We start from the raw sequence: 14,410 nt of genomic DNA on the forward strand, positions 1-14,410 counted from the left end.
CTGGACGGGAATTCCCAGTACCCTCTATATGCAGAGGTATTCTGAAGACTATCAAAAGAAACTGTTTCCAAAGCTCGCCACCAAGTAATGAAAATCTCTGAGCTATTTTTCAAAACGTCATTGAAAGCCCTCCAAAATTAACACGAGTGACGACACACCAAGGTGACACCTCTGGATCACTTTCCATCCGTTTAAAACAGCTTGTAGGTCTAATAAGGGTCCCAGCATGTACCAGACACAGATCTAAATTTAACTAAAAGCATTTTCAAAACAAAAGGCCACCTACCATTATGTGTTCAAGTAGAGAATCTATTGCGACTATGTTATCAAAATACGTTCTGGAAAAAAGGACATAAAACCTGTAAGTAATGCTATTGAGAACAGAGCACATCACACTTCGAACACATTTCCCAGTTTGATCTATATTTAAATAAAAAACAAGTATGTATGTCTGATTTTTGTCATCTTGCAAAACAATTATTATTATTATTATTATTATTATTATTATTTAGTGTTTTTCTGAAGTTAGAAGCCAGGAGGCAGACAGATGCCCACATGCGCCCGACAGGGATCCACACAGCATGCCCACTAGGGGGCGATGCTCTGCCCATCTGGGGTGTTGCTCTGTTGCAACTGGAGCCATTCTAGTGCCTGAGGCAGAGGCCACAGAGCCATCCTCAGTGCCCGGGCAAACTTTGCTCCAATGGAGCCTTGGCTGCGGGAGAGGAAGAGAGAGAAAGGAGAGGGGGAGGGGTGGAGAAGCAGATGGACACTTCTCCTGTGTGCCCTGGCCGGGAATCGAACCCAGGACTTCCACACACCGGGCTGATGCTCTATGACTGAGCCAACCAGCCAGAGCTCAGTCAGTATTATTTTCGAGATAAATGAAACTTCATTACTTACTTCAATATGAGGACTCTAATTTCAGAAGTAACTATTTTATTGAAGCATACTGACACAGAAAGAAAGTTCGTAGCATTTAACTAAAACTACGAACTATGAAAACTGGGTTCACCACATTTAATATAGTATAAAAATATACATTTTTAAATTTGTTAAATCTCATTAATATGGTTCAAATGTAAATTGCCACAGAAAAACTAAAAGTTTAAGTGCAGTCTAATGGTGCTGAGAAAGCACTATAATTCATTTGAGAAGAAACATCAGAGCACAAATGTTGATCAGGACCTAATCACCTTGTATAATAAACTAAGTATTCATTATCATGAGCAGTGAGTACATATTTAGGAGGTAGCTGGTAAATATATAAGAATGTAAGTCTGGTAAGTAGACCAATCCATAGGCATGAGCTATAGGACTGTGTAAATTTAGCCATGGACTCATGATTAATATAACATAATAATAAACAGTGCCTTTCATCATTTAAAGACAAATTATTTAGTTTCAATTACAAAGAAAAATAAATGGATTAAGGAAGTTCAATAATTTTAAATAGGTTGAAGTCCATGCTAAGAACACACTCATGCCCTGTCCACTGAGGAATGCAGGGCGAGGAAGATAGCCAAGTAGAGAGATTTCCACCAGACAGGTGGTGGCGCAGTAGACAAAGTGTCCACCTGGGATGCTGAGGTCCCAGGTCTGAAACCCCGAGGTCGTTGGCTTGAGCAAGGGGTCACTGGCTCAGCTGGAGCCCCCAGTCAAGGCACACATGAGAAGCAATCAATGAAAAACTAAAGTGACACAACTATGAGTTGATGCTTCTCATCTCTCTCCCTTCCTGTCTGTCCCTCTCATTCTCTTTCTCTCTCTCTCTCTCTTTCTCTCGTTAGCTAAAAAAAGAGGTACAGATATTTCCCAGTGCAGAATGAACTGAAAGTGTCACATAAGGAATTCAACTGGACTTTGGAAAACTTACAAGATCACCAAATACACGAACAAGAGAAGGTGAACGCTTCCCTTTCTACGTGTTCTGAAAAACATCATGTGTCCCAAGGCTACTGTTTTATTTTACCTCAAAAAGGATAGGTGGGTTAGGGGATAAAAAGAGATCTCATTCAGATTCCCTGTTTCTTTAGTTCTGTATCTAAGAAAGTAAGTGTGAGACGAGCAGCGAGCTCAGACTGGCCAGCCGTGGAGGCTCCGAGCGCTGCAGCAGCGGAGGTGGAGGGCGGCCGTGCTTCCCGCAGGGAGTCAGCCCTGACCAGGGTACGGACGTGGGTCAGAAAGCAGAAGTCTTCCCAGTCCAGGGGAAACCAGCTGAACCTGGAATTTCTCCAAAGACCTGGACCGCCAGTCCAGGGCCAGCCCAGGGAGGCTCTCCGGGTCAGGCCTCCGGGCAACGGAACGTTATCTAGACACTGTATCTGAGCTACTAACCACAGGCAAGTTAAAATAACAGTATCAACAACCAGTTTTAGTTGACTGACACTGTGTGGAAAATGCCAGGGAGGACTTTTTAGGAAAAAGTCAGCTAGACTACTTCCTCTCCTCCTGCTGGTATTTTCTCCCACAGAAACAGAAGTGTCTGGCGTCTTTACAGGTTCCCGTGAGACTGTATTTAGAAAAAAATACAGCAAATTTCAAATTCCGGCCACCACCCAAACATCTTCACACCTTCACCGGCAGCGTGAACATGGAGGAGAATGGGACACCAGGGCACAAATGTGGTCAGCGTCCTCACTGACTGCTTGCCCGGTGTTGTCACCAAGTGCAGCAGTGGCCTCTGTCCCCGTCAGGGCCCGTCCTGAATGCACACCATTCTCCAACAGCAGCTACCCGGCCCTGAAGTGACCACTTACTTTGACACGTCGAGGAGAAAGTCGTTCAATTCCGTCTGCTTGGCAAGGCCCCGGCACACCTGCCACACAGATAATGGCGATGGATTATAACAGGGTTTTGCTTATTTAAAACTAAAACTTCCAGAATCCTATTGACCTTATTTTATTTTAAAAGGTATAATACAATCACTTGGTTTATAATGTGATGACAGTCTCAGTGACAATCCATTTTTCTTGCTTGTTTTGATGTGCAGAGCACTTCCCATGCCCTGCCTGGCACTGCCTGGCACACAGTGCAGGTGGGGGCCTGGCTTTTTGACATGAGGCACAAGGACGTTCAGAGCCTCGCTCGGGCCCGTCTGGGGGGGCACACTCACCTGCACCTGATGGATTGCTACTGAAGCCCAGGCCAGATTGGCTGTTGCCACCTAAGAAAAGAGAAAAGAGGGTGACACGTTTTCATGAGCCATGTGCAGACATTCCACCAAGGACTTGCGCATAAGTGTGCACGAAAAACTTTCTGAGGTCACTGCACTTTTGAATATTTTGCCAAACAAAAGCATTAGATGTGGACAAGATTTCTCTTTTACATTCCCCCTTCCTTACAATGGACTGGAATGCTTCCTTGTTCCTCTTAATTTTGGATACGAAGAAAAATAAATGGATTAAAAATTTTCGAGTCCAGTGATTTTAACATAAGTTATTTTTCATTTAATAAAGGCCTCTAATGACCACTCTAAAATGATGAACCATTTCTAAAACTTTGCAGACAACTTCTCAAACTACTAACTATTCTCCTCCTTCTGTTATCCGTTCACTGAGCAACCATTAGCTGGGTCCCTGCCAGGTGCCAGGTGACTCTGGGCATGACATGCATCACCACTGAGGGTGGGGACAGAGACAGGGGAGAGAGAAAGGGAGGAGGCCGTGGGTGGGCTGGTGGCAGTTCTTGAGAAAAGGGGAGCAGAGAGGAAAGAGGACACTGGACAGGAGCCGCTCAGGACGGCCTTGCTGACAGGGCCACCTTCCAGGGCCCCTACATGTGGTGGCTGGAGGTGGGGAGGACGAGGACAAGCACAGCACATAGGTGGGCAGCCTGGATCAGGGTCCCATGTGGCTGGAGGGAAGGAGAGGGAGAGTATAAAATGCCTCTATTTCCAGTGTAATCAGTCCTCTCTCTAAAGAACTGCAAAACAAACACCCCAGAATAGTTTTTGATCACTGGTGTAAGTATCAAACATTGTTAGGCTGACGTGGTTTGAAACATCCACTCGTGTTCACTGAACTGCATGACGAGCGTCTCCCACGGGCCGGCCCTCACCTCCTGGTGGCTCAGGCAGAAGGCGTCCTTGCCCCAGTGCCGGTACAGCTCCAGGATGCCGACCAGGTCCCCAATTGCAGTGACGATCGGCAAACAGAGGACAGACCGGATTCGCGTCCCCGACTCCAGCCCAGTGCCTCTGGGAAACCGCTCGTCCTGAAAAGTAAAATGGAAAAAAAGATACAGATTTGGTAAAGGAAATGAAATCGTGAAACTATAATTCTTATTCCTGTAAGAAATCACTTAGTACTTGTAAGCAAGAATGAGCAGGCCTCTCGAGGAAAAACTAAATGACCACGGCCTCTGGGGACACGGTTTAAGAAAATGTTTATCTTGAGCGACACAGAACCTGTGGGCTGGTCCTGCTCAGACTGCTACCTTTGTAAGGCAAGGTTCCATCAATTCATATATGTTCCTTTCATGCGATAATAAAAGTAATTATGATGGCTAGTATAATTATTCATCACCTGCTACTGTGCCTGAACTTTGATAAGGGCTTTGCAAGTACAACATCACAAGGGAAAATTACTCCAAATGTAGGGACCATATGAAGGAAATTACATGTAAGATGTTTCTTTTCTATTTTGAAGGTTAGAATAACACAAAAGTGGGTGTTAATGATAGCCATTCTAACTGAACCTCAAAGACATATCAAATATTCAAATCATCCAACAGTTACCAATTTTTTTACCATAAGAAATAAAATTGGTCCTTTGACTTTAATTATTTCTAGCTTAGCAAATGCTCTAAAAGGAATACAGGGAAATCAAATGACTCAATATCAAAATACCAATTCTATTTATTCACTTTCTGCTGTCTGTGGGATGCTTTTCATGAACCTGGAATAGCACAAATCTATACTTACAATTTACAAATCCTTTGAAAGTTTGCATAGACAATAGTACATTTTCAAATGACAACTTATATGTCACCTGCCTTTAACACTGAAGTATCTGTGACGCACAGCACTGTCTTGGCTCAGGTTACAGACAGCACAATATGGGATCTGACACAGTTGTCCACTGTGATGTGACTGCGACCACATGCTCTGTTTATTAGTCTCTGTCACGTCACATCCTTGTCTTTTCTCTTTGTGGTGGGAATAAGTAAGATCTGGGATCTTAACAAGTTTAGTAATTATGTTATGTATCATTGCCTATATTCATACTATTCAACATTTATTTTAAACCCCTTTCCTTTCTTAAATAAATTAACTAGCTACCTGACTTGTTCAAGGTCATACAGATCATATAGAAAGTATAGTATTCTGAGTACAAAGGAGCTTGTTTACATACAAATTCACTTATCAAGCTGTATCTCACTTTAATAAAACGGCTACGTGACAACACCAGAACAAGTGGTCTCTCTAAGGAAACACTTCAGGGGACACTAGCACAGCGAGTGGAGAGGACACTAGCACAGCGAGTGGAGGGGACACTAGCACAGCGAGTGGAGGGGACACTAGCACAGCGAGTGGAGGGGACACTAGCACAGTGAGTGGAGAGAACACTAGCACAGCGCGTGGAGAGCCACGTACCCCGAGGATGTCGTCCACCAGCTACGTGACAACATCAGAACAGGTGGTCTCTCTAAGGAAACACTTCAGGGGACACAGCACAGCGAGTGGAGGGGACACTAGCACAGCGAGTGGAGGGGACACAGCACAGCGAGTGGAGGGGACACAGCACAGCGAGTGGAGGGGACACTAGCACAGCGAGTGGAGGGGACACTAGCACAGCGAGTGGAGGGGACACTAGCACAGCGAGTGGAGGGGACACTAGCACAGCGAGTGGAGGGGACACTAGCACAGCGAGTGGAGGGGACACTAGCACAGCGAGTGGAGGGGACACAGCACAGCGAGTGGAGGGGACACAGCACAGCGAGTGGAGGGGACACTAGCACAGCGAGTGGAGGGGACACAGCACAGCGAGAGGAGAGCCACGTACCCCGAGGATGTCGTCCACCAGCAGAGTCTTCCTGGACTTGGCCACGTAGGCGGAGGTGGTGGTGCCCTGGGCAATGGGCCCCGCGGGGACCAGCCGTGGCTTCCCTTCCTTGACCCCCGGGGGGATGAACACGCACAGGCTCTGGCGAGAGGAAGGGGACACGTGTCGAGGGCTGCCCTGCGTGCGGCAGGGCAGAGACTTCTGGGGATTGCCTGGCAGGCCCCCGAGGTCTGGGCGCTGGGGGAGAGCCCAGGACGAGAGGGGCAGGTGCTTTGTGATGAGGAGACTGAGTGTCCGAGGAGAAACTCACACATTCCTCACGCTCACAAGACACAGAACTTCAGTGAACATCTGTGCACAGGAGGGCTCTGAAAATAGCTTCCTATCTGATCCGTACAAAATACTAAAATTAAAAAAACGTAAGTGGTCCTTAGGCTGAAGACAGTGCCACACCGGAACCACACACAAGAACCAGGCCCAAGCTCCCCACAGACTTGGCCCACGGCTCTGAAGACAGGACAGTTGCTATAGTTAAAGGGGTTTGGTATACTTTTAATTTTCATCCAGAATCTTTCTTTCTGAAAACATTTTCTTATCTTGCTACCCAGTCACCCCTCCCTTAACCTGGACCACCTGCAAAATGCTTGGGGGTGGGGTAGGGTTCTGACATGATCTCTAAGTAAACATTTAAAAAATATGATCAGTTATTTTCACTAAATCAAATCCTATTTTTAAATAACTACCTACTAAATCAGAATAGCTTCTCTAAACAAATAATCTAGAGGTGGGGGCAACACTCTGAAGTAAACTGTATTACAATTATCCACTCCAGTTGAAACTGACCAGGGTTCAGGTGAAGTCTCCCAGCAGCACTTTTACCTCCCTGGACTGCTTTGCCTTAAAGGCTGCAGACCTTCGGAGGCAATTAAGGGTTAGGCAATCCCCTTAAGCTAAACATGTCCCTATTAACTCTCAGCATTAGTAAGCTAGTTCCAAGTGAAGACAGTGAGTTGGGGGTATTTATGAACCTATCACTTGAGTAGTTTTCAAGCTCTGTAATGTCAAAGACCCTTTCTTTCACATGAAGTCTTACTCAACACAAGGAAGTGTGCCTTACAGCCCAGAGCTCCGTGAGTGGCTGGGAACAGGGGCCAGGGAAATGGGGTTGCCCACCTCCCACCCTGCCGCTTTAAATAAGTCACCCTTTCAAGGGTAGCAGCTACGCTCCAAATATGTTTATCCACACTGCCTCTACGTCAAGATGGTCGTTAAGTAGTATTTGCTGGTAAGTACATGCCTGTAAAAATATATTCTAAATGTTTATTTTTTAAAATGTTCAAATACAAGTCATGCACTTTAAAAGGATTTTAAACATTTAACTATATATGCGATAAATGACAATGTCACCTTATTTAGTTTGAAAGAGACCAGAAATCAGAACCCCTTTTCCAAGCTGCTGTGATTCTATGTACTCTGCACCGATTCCCACACGGAGTGGCTGAGACCTCTGTTAGACATAGGATCTCACTGTCCCAACACAACTGCGGGCGCAGTAAGACCGAGGGAAGAGTAGAAAAACGAATCAAGAACAGGAAGAGAGATGATTCCAGGACAGAGGTAAAGGATGTGGTGTATTTAACTTGAAGACAAGACAGAAGTGAGGATTTCCCAAACTCCGAGCAGTTCACCGCAAGGATGCCGCCGGGCGCGCGGGCACTGGTCCTCTCTGCAGGAAGTGAACTCTGGCTGAGAGCCCCCGGACTGGGGGGAGGAAACCCCAGAGCACGCCCCAGCCGGGCTCCTCCTCTTGCTGTTAGTACAGTGCTGACCTTGTTGTCTGAAGGCACAGGACACACCCCTTCTCTGGATGACTCTGCTCTATGCCCACTACAGCTGGATGTAGCATCTTCAAGTTACACAGTTCGCATCATAATGCAATACTGATAATATAGCTTACATATTGCTCTATTAGATCATTTGTTTAATATCATAAAACACTATTGCCTCGCTACAGGGTTTCTATATAAAAAAACAGATAAGCAAACACTGGACTAGCGTATATGGGAAACTATTCTATTACACTTGCTGGAAATAAATGGTTTACAAGCCTTTCAATTACTTGACTGAATCTGAAAAACTCTCTTTGTGGATAAGTAATTATCAAAAACTTAAATAACTCTTTACAGTGGGAACTTTATACTTGTTTTAGTCACTAGCTTGCAATTTTTTTTATCGTATTTACCAAACAGAAATGAAAAGAGAGCTGAGGGCAGGAGCTGACAAAACATTCGACCATGTCACACTGGCACACGCAGGCCAGAGCCCAGGCAGGAGCATAAAATGGGGCCACTGTCAGACAGGCACCTGTCTCTGTATTCCACAGCCTCACATATACTGTCATCTGCACTGACAGTTCCTACACTACTGGGGGATTTTAAGTTTTAGAGTTTTTTTCTTAAGACTTTATTTATTCACTTGAGAGGAGAGAGAGAGACAGAGAGAGGGAAAGAGAGAGAAGTGGGGAAGGAGCAAGAAGCATCAACTCCCACATGTGCCTTGACTGGGTAAGCCCAGGGATTCGAACCTGCGACCTCAGCATTCCAGGTCGAGGCTTTATCCTGTGCCACCACACGTCAGGCCTTTTTTTCCCACTAATAAAATCCACCTGTGTAAAAGCTCCCCCCTTAGCATCTACTGCTGACTGAAGGTCAGCCACTGGTCTGAGCTGTGAGCTTTCTACCTTGTGTTCACTACCCTCTCTGGTTGACGGCATGGCAGGCAGCTATTCCTGCAAACAGAAAAGTCAGTAACAAACCTCTGACTTTTGTGTGTGCTACAGGATGAGGGAAAAGTCGTTAAAGCTACCTTTGTTCCCTGGTACTAACCAAACAGACAGCTATGTCCTGAAAAGCCTTCTTTCTCCCGCTGCTCTAACTTCCACCGCCATCGTATGCTGAGTCCCCAGAACACCGCGTCTGCCTCTGAGCACCGTGCAGTCCCCGTGGGTGGCGTGTCAGCCACACTGCTTTAATTCCTGGAACTTCAGAGTACGTATTTCCTCTGGCAAGGCAAGTCTCGCTTTGGTTCATGATTTATTTTAGGAGACACATCCTGCGTTTTTGGTTGGCTAGAGGCCCATACTAATGCGTTAACAAACGATAGGCGCAAATTAGGTTCTAAAGAGGCTTTCAAACAAAACAAGAGCCTTATTTCTCAAACTCAATCATGACTTTTGACATAGGATTTCACTGAGGTATTCAGATTAATAAGATAGAAACATTATACTCACTATTTTCATAAAGAATGAATGAAAACTGCTCTTTATGAAAAAAAAAACACACAATATTTTAAAGTGTGTTAAGACTTCTCAGCAAACATTTACAGTATCTAATTTGCCCATGAAATCGAGTGTTGGACTGAGTCTGTAAAACTGATCGCTGCTCTAATGTAGTATACAGACAGCTATGAAAACTTCTGCTAGCACAACCAACAATAAACTGAAAGAGAAATTAAGGACACAATCCCTTTAACTATTGCAACAAAAAGAATAAAGTACCTAGGAGTAAATTTAACCAAGGAGGTAAAGGACTTATACTCAGAAAATTATAAAACATTGAAAAAAGAAATCAAGGAAGATAAATAACAAGGGGAAGCATATACTGTATTCATGAATAGGAAGAATAAACATCATTAAAATGTCTATATTACCCAAAGCACTCTATAAGTTCAATGCAATTCCTATTAAAATACCAATGACATACTTCAAAGATATAGAACAAATATTCCAAAAATTTATATGGAACCAAAATAAAACACAAATAGCCTCAGCAATCTTGAAAAGGAAGAATAAAGTGGGAGGTTTCACACTTCCTGATATCAAGTTATACTACAAGGCCACTGTACTCAAAACTGCCTGGTACTGGCATAAGAAGAGGCATATAGATCAATGGAAGAGAACAGAGAACCCAGAAATAAACTCAGAGCTCTATGGACAACTGATATTTGACAAAGGAGGTAAGAGCATACAATGGAGTATAGACAGTCTCTTTAATAAATGGTGTTGGAAAAATTGGACAAGTACACACAAAAAAATAAAACTAGACCACCAACTTACGCCATTCACAAAAATAAACTCAAAATGGATAAAAGACTTAAATTTAAGTCAAGAAACCATAAACATCTTGGAAAAAAACATAAGCAGTAAGCTCTCCAACATCTCTCATAGAAATATTTTTCTCCACAGGCAAGTGAAATAAAGGGCAGGATGAACAAATGGGACTATATCAAACTAAAAAGCTTTTGCACAGCTAAAGACACCATTAACAAAATAAAAAGACCACCCACACAATGGGAGTATATATTCGCCAATACGTCTGGTAAGGGGTTAATAAGCAAAATTTATAAAGAACTTCTGAAACTCAACACCAGGAAGGTAAACAATCCAATTAAAAAATGGGCAAAGGACCTGAATAGACATTTCTTCAAAGAGGACATACAGATGGCCCATAGGCAGATGAAAAAATGCTCAACATCACTAATCATTAGAGAAATGCAAATTAAAACCACAATGAGATATCACTTCACACCAGTCAGAATGGCGCTCATCAACAAAACAACACAGAATAAGTGCTGTCGAGGATGTGGAGAAAAGGGAACCCTCCTGCACTGCTGGTGGGAATGCAGACTGGTGCAGCCTCTGTGGAAAACAGTATGGAGATTCCTCAAAAAATTAAAAATTGAACTGCCTTTTGACCCAGCCATCCCACTTTTAGGAATATATCCTAAGAACATCATAGCACTGTTTCAAAAGTAGAAATGCACCCCCATGTTTACTGCAGCATTGTTCACAATAGCGAAGATCTGGAAACAGCCCAAACGTCCGTCAGTGGACAAGCGGATGAAAAAGCAGTGGTACATATACACAATGGAATACTACGTGGTTGTGAAAAAGAAGGAAATCTTACCTTTTGTGACAAACTTGGATGGACCTGGAGATTATTATGCTAAGTGAAATAAGCCAGGCAGAGAAAGAAAAGAATCATAAGACCTCACATATATGTGGAATCTAGTGAACAAAGTGAACTGAGGAACAGAACAGAGGGAGAGGCAGGGTCACAGGGTCAGAAAGACAACAGTCAGAGGGAAGAGGGATGAGGGGGTGGGATCAGAGACGGTAAAGGGATTTGTGAAACTATATATACATAACACAGAGATATAGGTAACAGGACAGAAAATCTCAGAGGGAAGGGGAGAGGGAGCTTGAGGGAGGGGGCAAAGAAGAGTAAAGGGGGGTAATGGGGGACAAGGGGGTGGAGGGGGTGGGAGTTATACTGAATGGGACACTTGAAGCCATGTTAACACAATAAATTAAAATTAATAAAAAATCAGAAAAAAAGAAATAAAGTATGCATCCTTAAAAAAAAACAACAAAGAAACTTCTACTAGCATAAACACTTTCCAGAGACTAGAGATAAAAAACCACAACTGAATGCAAGGAAGTGTTTCAGAGCTTCAGTCCTAACCAGCACTGCCCTCTCCAGAGTGGAAGTTCCTGTGCTCGGGCGTGCAGCCTGACAAGTGACGCCGAGTCCCTCACTCCCACTGGAAGCTGCTCTGTGGTGACAGACCTCAGTCTGCCACCTCCAACAGCAGCAGGGTGACAGTCAGCTTTCCAATTTTTCAGAGAAACTAAATGCACGAGCCAATATTTTATAGTAACCACAAACGTTTTCTTACATATTTCTAAAGTTAAGTAATCTCATAGAGAGAAGATTGGTAATCGTCATCACAGCCAGTCAGCTGGCTCAACAAGGGAATAAAACAGCACTGAAATTAGCAAAGAGCAAATTAAAAAAGGAAGATGTGGTGGAAAGCGGAACAGACTCACAGTTTATTTTAAAAACCTAACTTTATAGTGAAGTGGGAACGTGGGTCCGTGAACAGCAATTACTTGTGTCTCACTTGGTCAACACCGGTTCTCATCTTCCTTTCCACACACAGTTCAAAGATCACTTTACTCATGAAGCTTCATTTGTATGTAAAGGCTTTAACTTATAACCAGTTAAATCTTAGAAATATTTTTTAAGATGAAAAAATGATTGAGGTGTACTATTATTTTTCCTACAGACAGCAGATGGCACTAGCTGGTCAGTGAATGCAGACCCATGCAAATGGCAGGAGCAACCAGCCCACACTCCACCCAGAACCCGAATTAGAAAAGTAACTGCAGAATTCTTGAGAGTAAACCTACTGAAGTTTACTACTGCACAACTGAAAAAGTCACACCATTATTGTAAACCACTGGCTCCAACTGGCTTCCAAAACCAACAGATGAAATGCGATCTATGGACTTACTTTATGTTTTAAATTCTTTTAAATATTGTTAGAGCCTACAAGGTCTCCCGATTCTACAAACAGCTACCATGGATAACACAAGAAAACTGCAATGATGACTTTATGAAGTTTGTTACATATCAATTAGCTGGAATATGTGACCAGCTACGAAAAGAGAAAAACTAAAAATATAAGTAGAATTAACAAAATCTTAACCACAGAAAGGAGTTTTGTCCAACAAGCATCTCCAGAGGACCCTGGACAGCCAGGTCAGACGCTGCTCGGGTCAGGACACAGACCCCTTCTTCCTTTCTGGGCTCACCATTTCTCACAGATTGCTGCTTCTTCCTAGAAGTCCTTTATTTTCCCTGCTTATCTACTGAGTGGGTGGGCTTCCAGGCTCTGCTCAAAGAGGGCTGATCATACAGGCTGCTTTTAATGTGATTCCCCAGCACCCATCCAAAGCAGGTCCCTGGGCACCGTGGCCCCTCCCTCAGCCCCCCACCCCAACCCCCACCTCGGGCCCCTCCCTCAGGCCCCCCACCCCAACCCCCACCTCGGGCCCCTCCCTCAGGCCCCCCACCCCAACCCCCACCTCGGGCCCCTCCCTCAGCCCCCCCAGCCGCTCGGGCCCCTCCCTCAGGCCCCCCACCCTAACCCCCACCTCGGGCCCCTCCCTCGGCCCCTCCCTCAGGCCCCCCACCCTAACCCCCACCTCAGGCCCCTCCTTCAGCCCCCCAGCCGCTCGGGCCCCTCCCTCAGGCCCCCCACCCTAACCCCCACCTCAGGCCCCTCCCTCAGCCCCCCCAGCCGCTCGGGCCCCTCCCTGACTGCTCCTCACACCACGCACTCTGACTTAGTGTGCGTGCATTCCTCGACTCCTCCTACTGCTTGTCCATTCTTTGATGGCAGAAATGACTCGTTATTTATCGTCGTATGCTCAGTAATTTAGCAATTTTTGCTACACAGCAGGTGTTTGAAAAGGTTTGCAGGATGAAGAACATTCATGATATAACATTTCAGCAGTGGAGGTTAAATTAACTTTTAGAAAGTTTAAGACTCATCCAAGTCACAAAGTAGCAGACTGCACTCACACAATCTAACTCCAAAATCAAACTCCTTTGAAAAGCTATTCCCTGGGAAGCTTTCCTTCTCTTTGGAAGCTCTGAAACAGAGTAATGCGCAGGGGCTCTCTCTCCTGAGGGGCTGCCAGTGCAACGTGCCTAGGCAGGTACCGGACCCTATCCAGGGTCGTCACTGCGCCCAGGCTGAGGAACTGCCTGCACTGCGTCCTGAGACAGCTGGGAACGGGCCTCCACAGGCTGCAGGTGGCAGTGGGCTGCGCTCTATGTCAGGGAACCAGCAGCACAGGGGGGAACAGGCATCCGAGGGGCCCACCGCGAAAGCATGTGAACCATGACTACCGCCACTCAGGGAGCTAGACCCCTTAGTAACTCTGTCCCACAACTTTGAATCATCTTCAACAAACCTAAAAAACAATCACATTTTGAAAGTGCTGAACTTTTGTTCTCATTTTATTTCACTGTCAATTATGTACAGAAGGGACACAGACTGTCCACCATGATGAAACAACTTCTGTGCAAAACTGTAAATCTAAAAATGCCATTTGCAAGATAGCACACCACAAATCAAAACCAAAACAACTAATAAATTACGAGATTTTATGCCTAAATGTTTCCATTTTGGTAAGATTACGGGCTGGTAATAACCACAAATAGAAACCAAGTACAAGATGAGTTTCAAGTACTTAATTACAGTGTTATCAAGTTGTTAACACAGTATCTTTCATTACAAGCTTATGATATTTTCTTAAGTAGAGCATAAAAAAAGCAAACAAACCCTAATTGTTGATACTTACGTTGTTGCACTCGCCAAGGAAATACAGTGCGAATCCATCGGCTTTGGTGGCTGTCAGGGTAACAGAGGAAGAAACGGGGTGAATAGAGGAGCAGAGGGCAGGCTCTCCAGGGTGAGCTCCGCGGGAGCCTTCCCAGTGGTCTGTGAACAAACCTCACTCGAGCCACACAGCACGCGGAACAGAGTGGCAGCAC

At 44.8% G+C, this 14,410-nt stretch overlaps 1 protein-coding gene across 2 annotated transcripts in view; it reads right to left on the bottom strand.

The window, feature by feature from the left end:
- PDE10A (phosphodiesterase 10A) overlaps positions 1–14,410 on the bottom strand; it is a 415,008-nt gene that overhangs the window by 53,656 nt on the left and 346,942 nt on the right. For both annotated transcript variants that reach the window (XM_066372810.1, XM_066372809.1), the window contains 6 exons: positions 14,218–14,267; positions 6,006–6,146; positions 4,060–4,215; positions 3,116–3,166; positions 2,760–2,818; positions 287–338 (listed from right to left, as the gene is read on the bottom strand). In XM_066372810.1, coding sequence (XP_066228907.1) covers positions 287–338; positions 2,760–2,818; positions 3,116–3,166; positions 4,060–4,215; positions 6,006–6,146; positions 14,218–14,267 — 509 coding nt within the window. The remainder of the gene's footprint in view (positions 1–286; positions 339–2,759; positions 2,819–3,115; positions 3,167–4,059; positions 4,216–6,005; positions 6,147–14,217; positions 14,268–14,410) is intronic.

Source organism: Saccopteryx leptura, chromosome 3, assembly GCF_036850995.1.
Source record: "Saccopteryx leptura isolate mSacLep1 chromosome 3, mSacLep1_pri_phased_curated, whole genome shotgun sequence".
Lineage (NCBI taxonomy): Eukaryota > Metazoa > Chordata > Mammalia > Chiroptera > Emballonuridae > Saccopteryx > Saccopteryx leptura.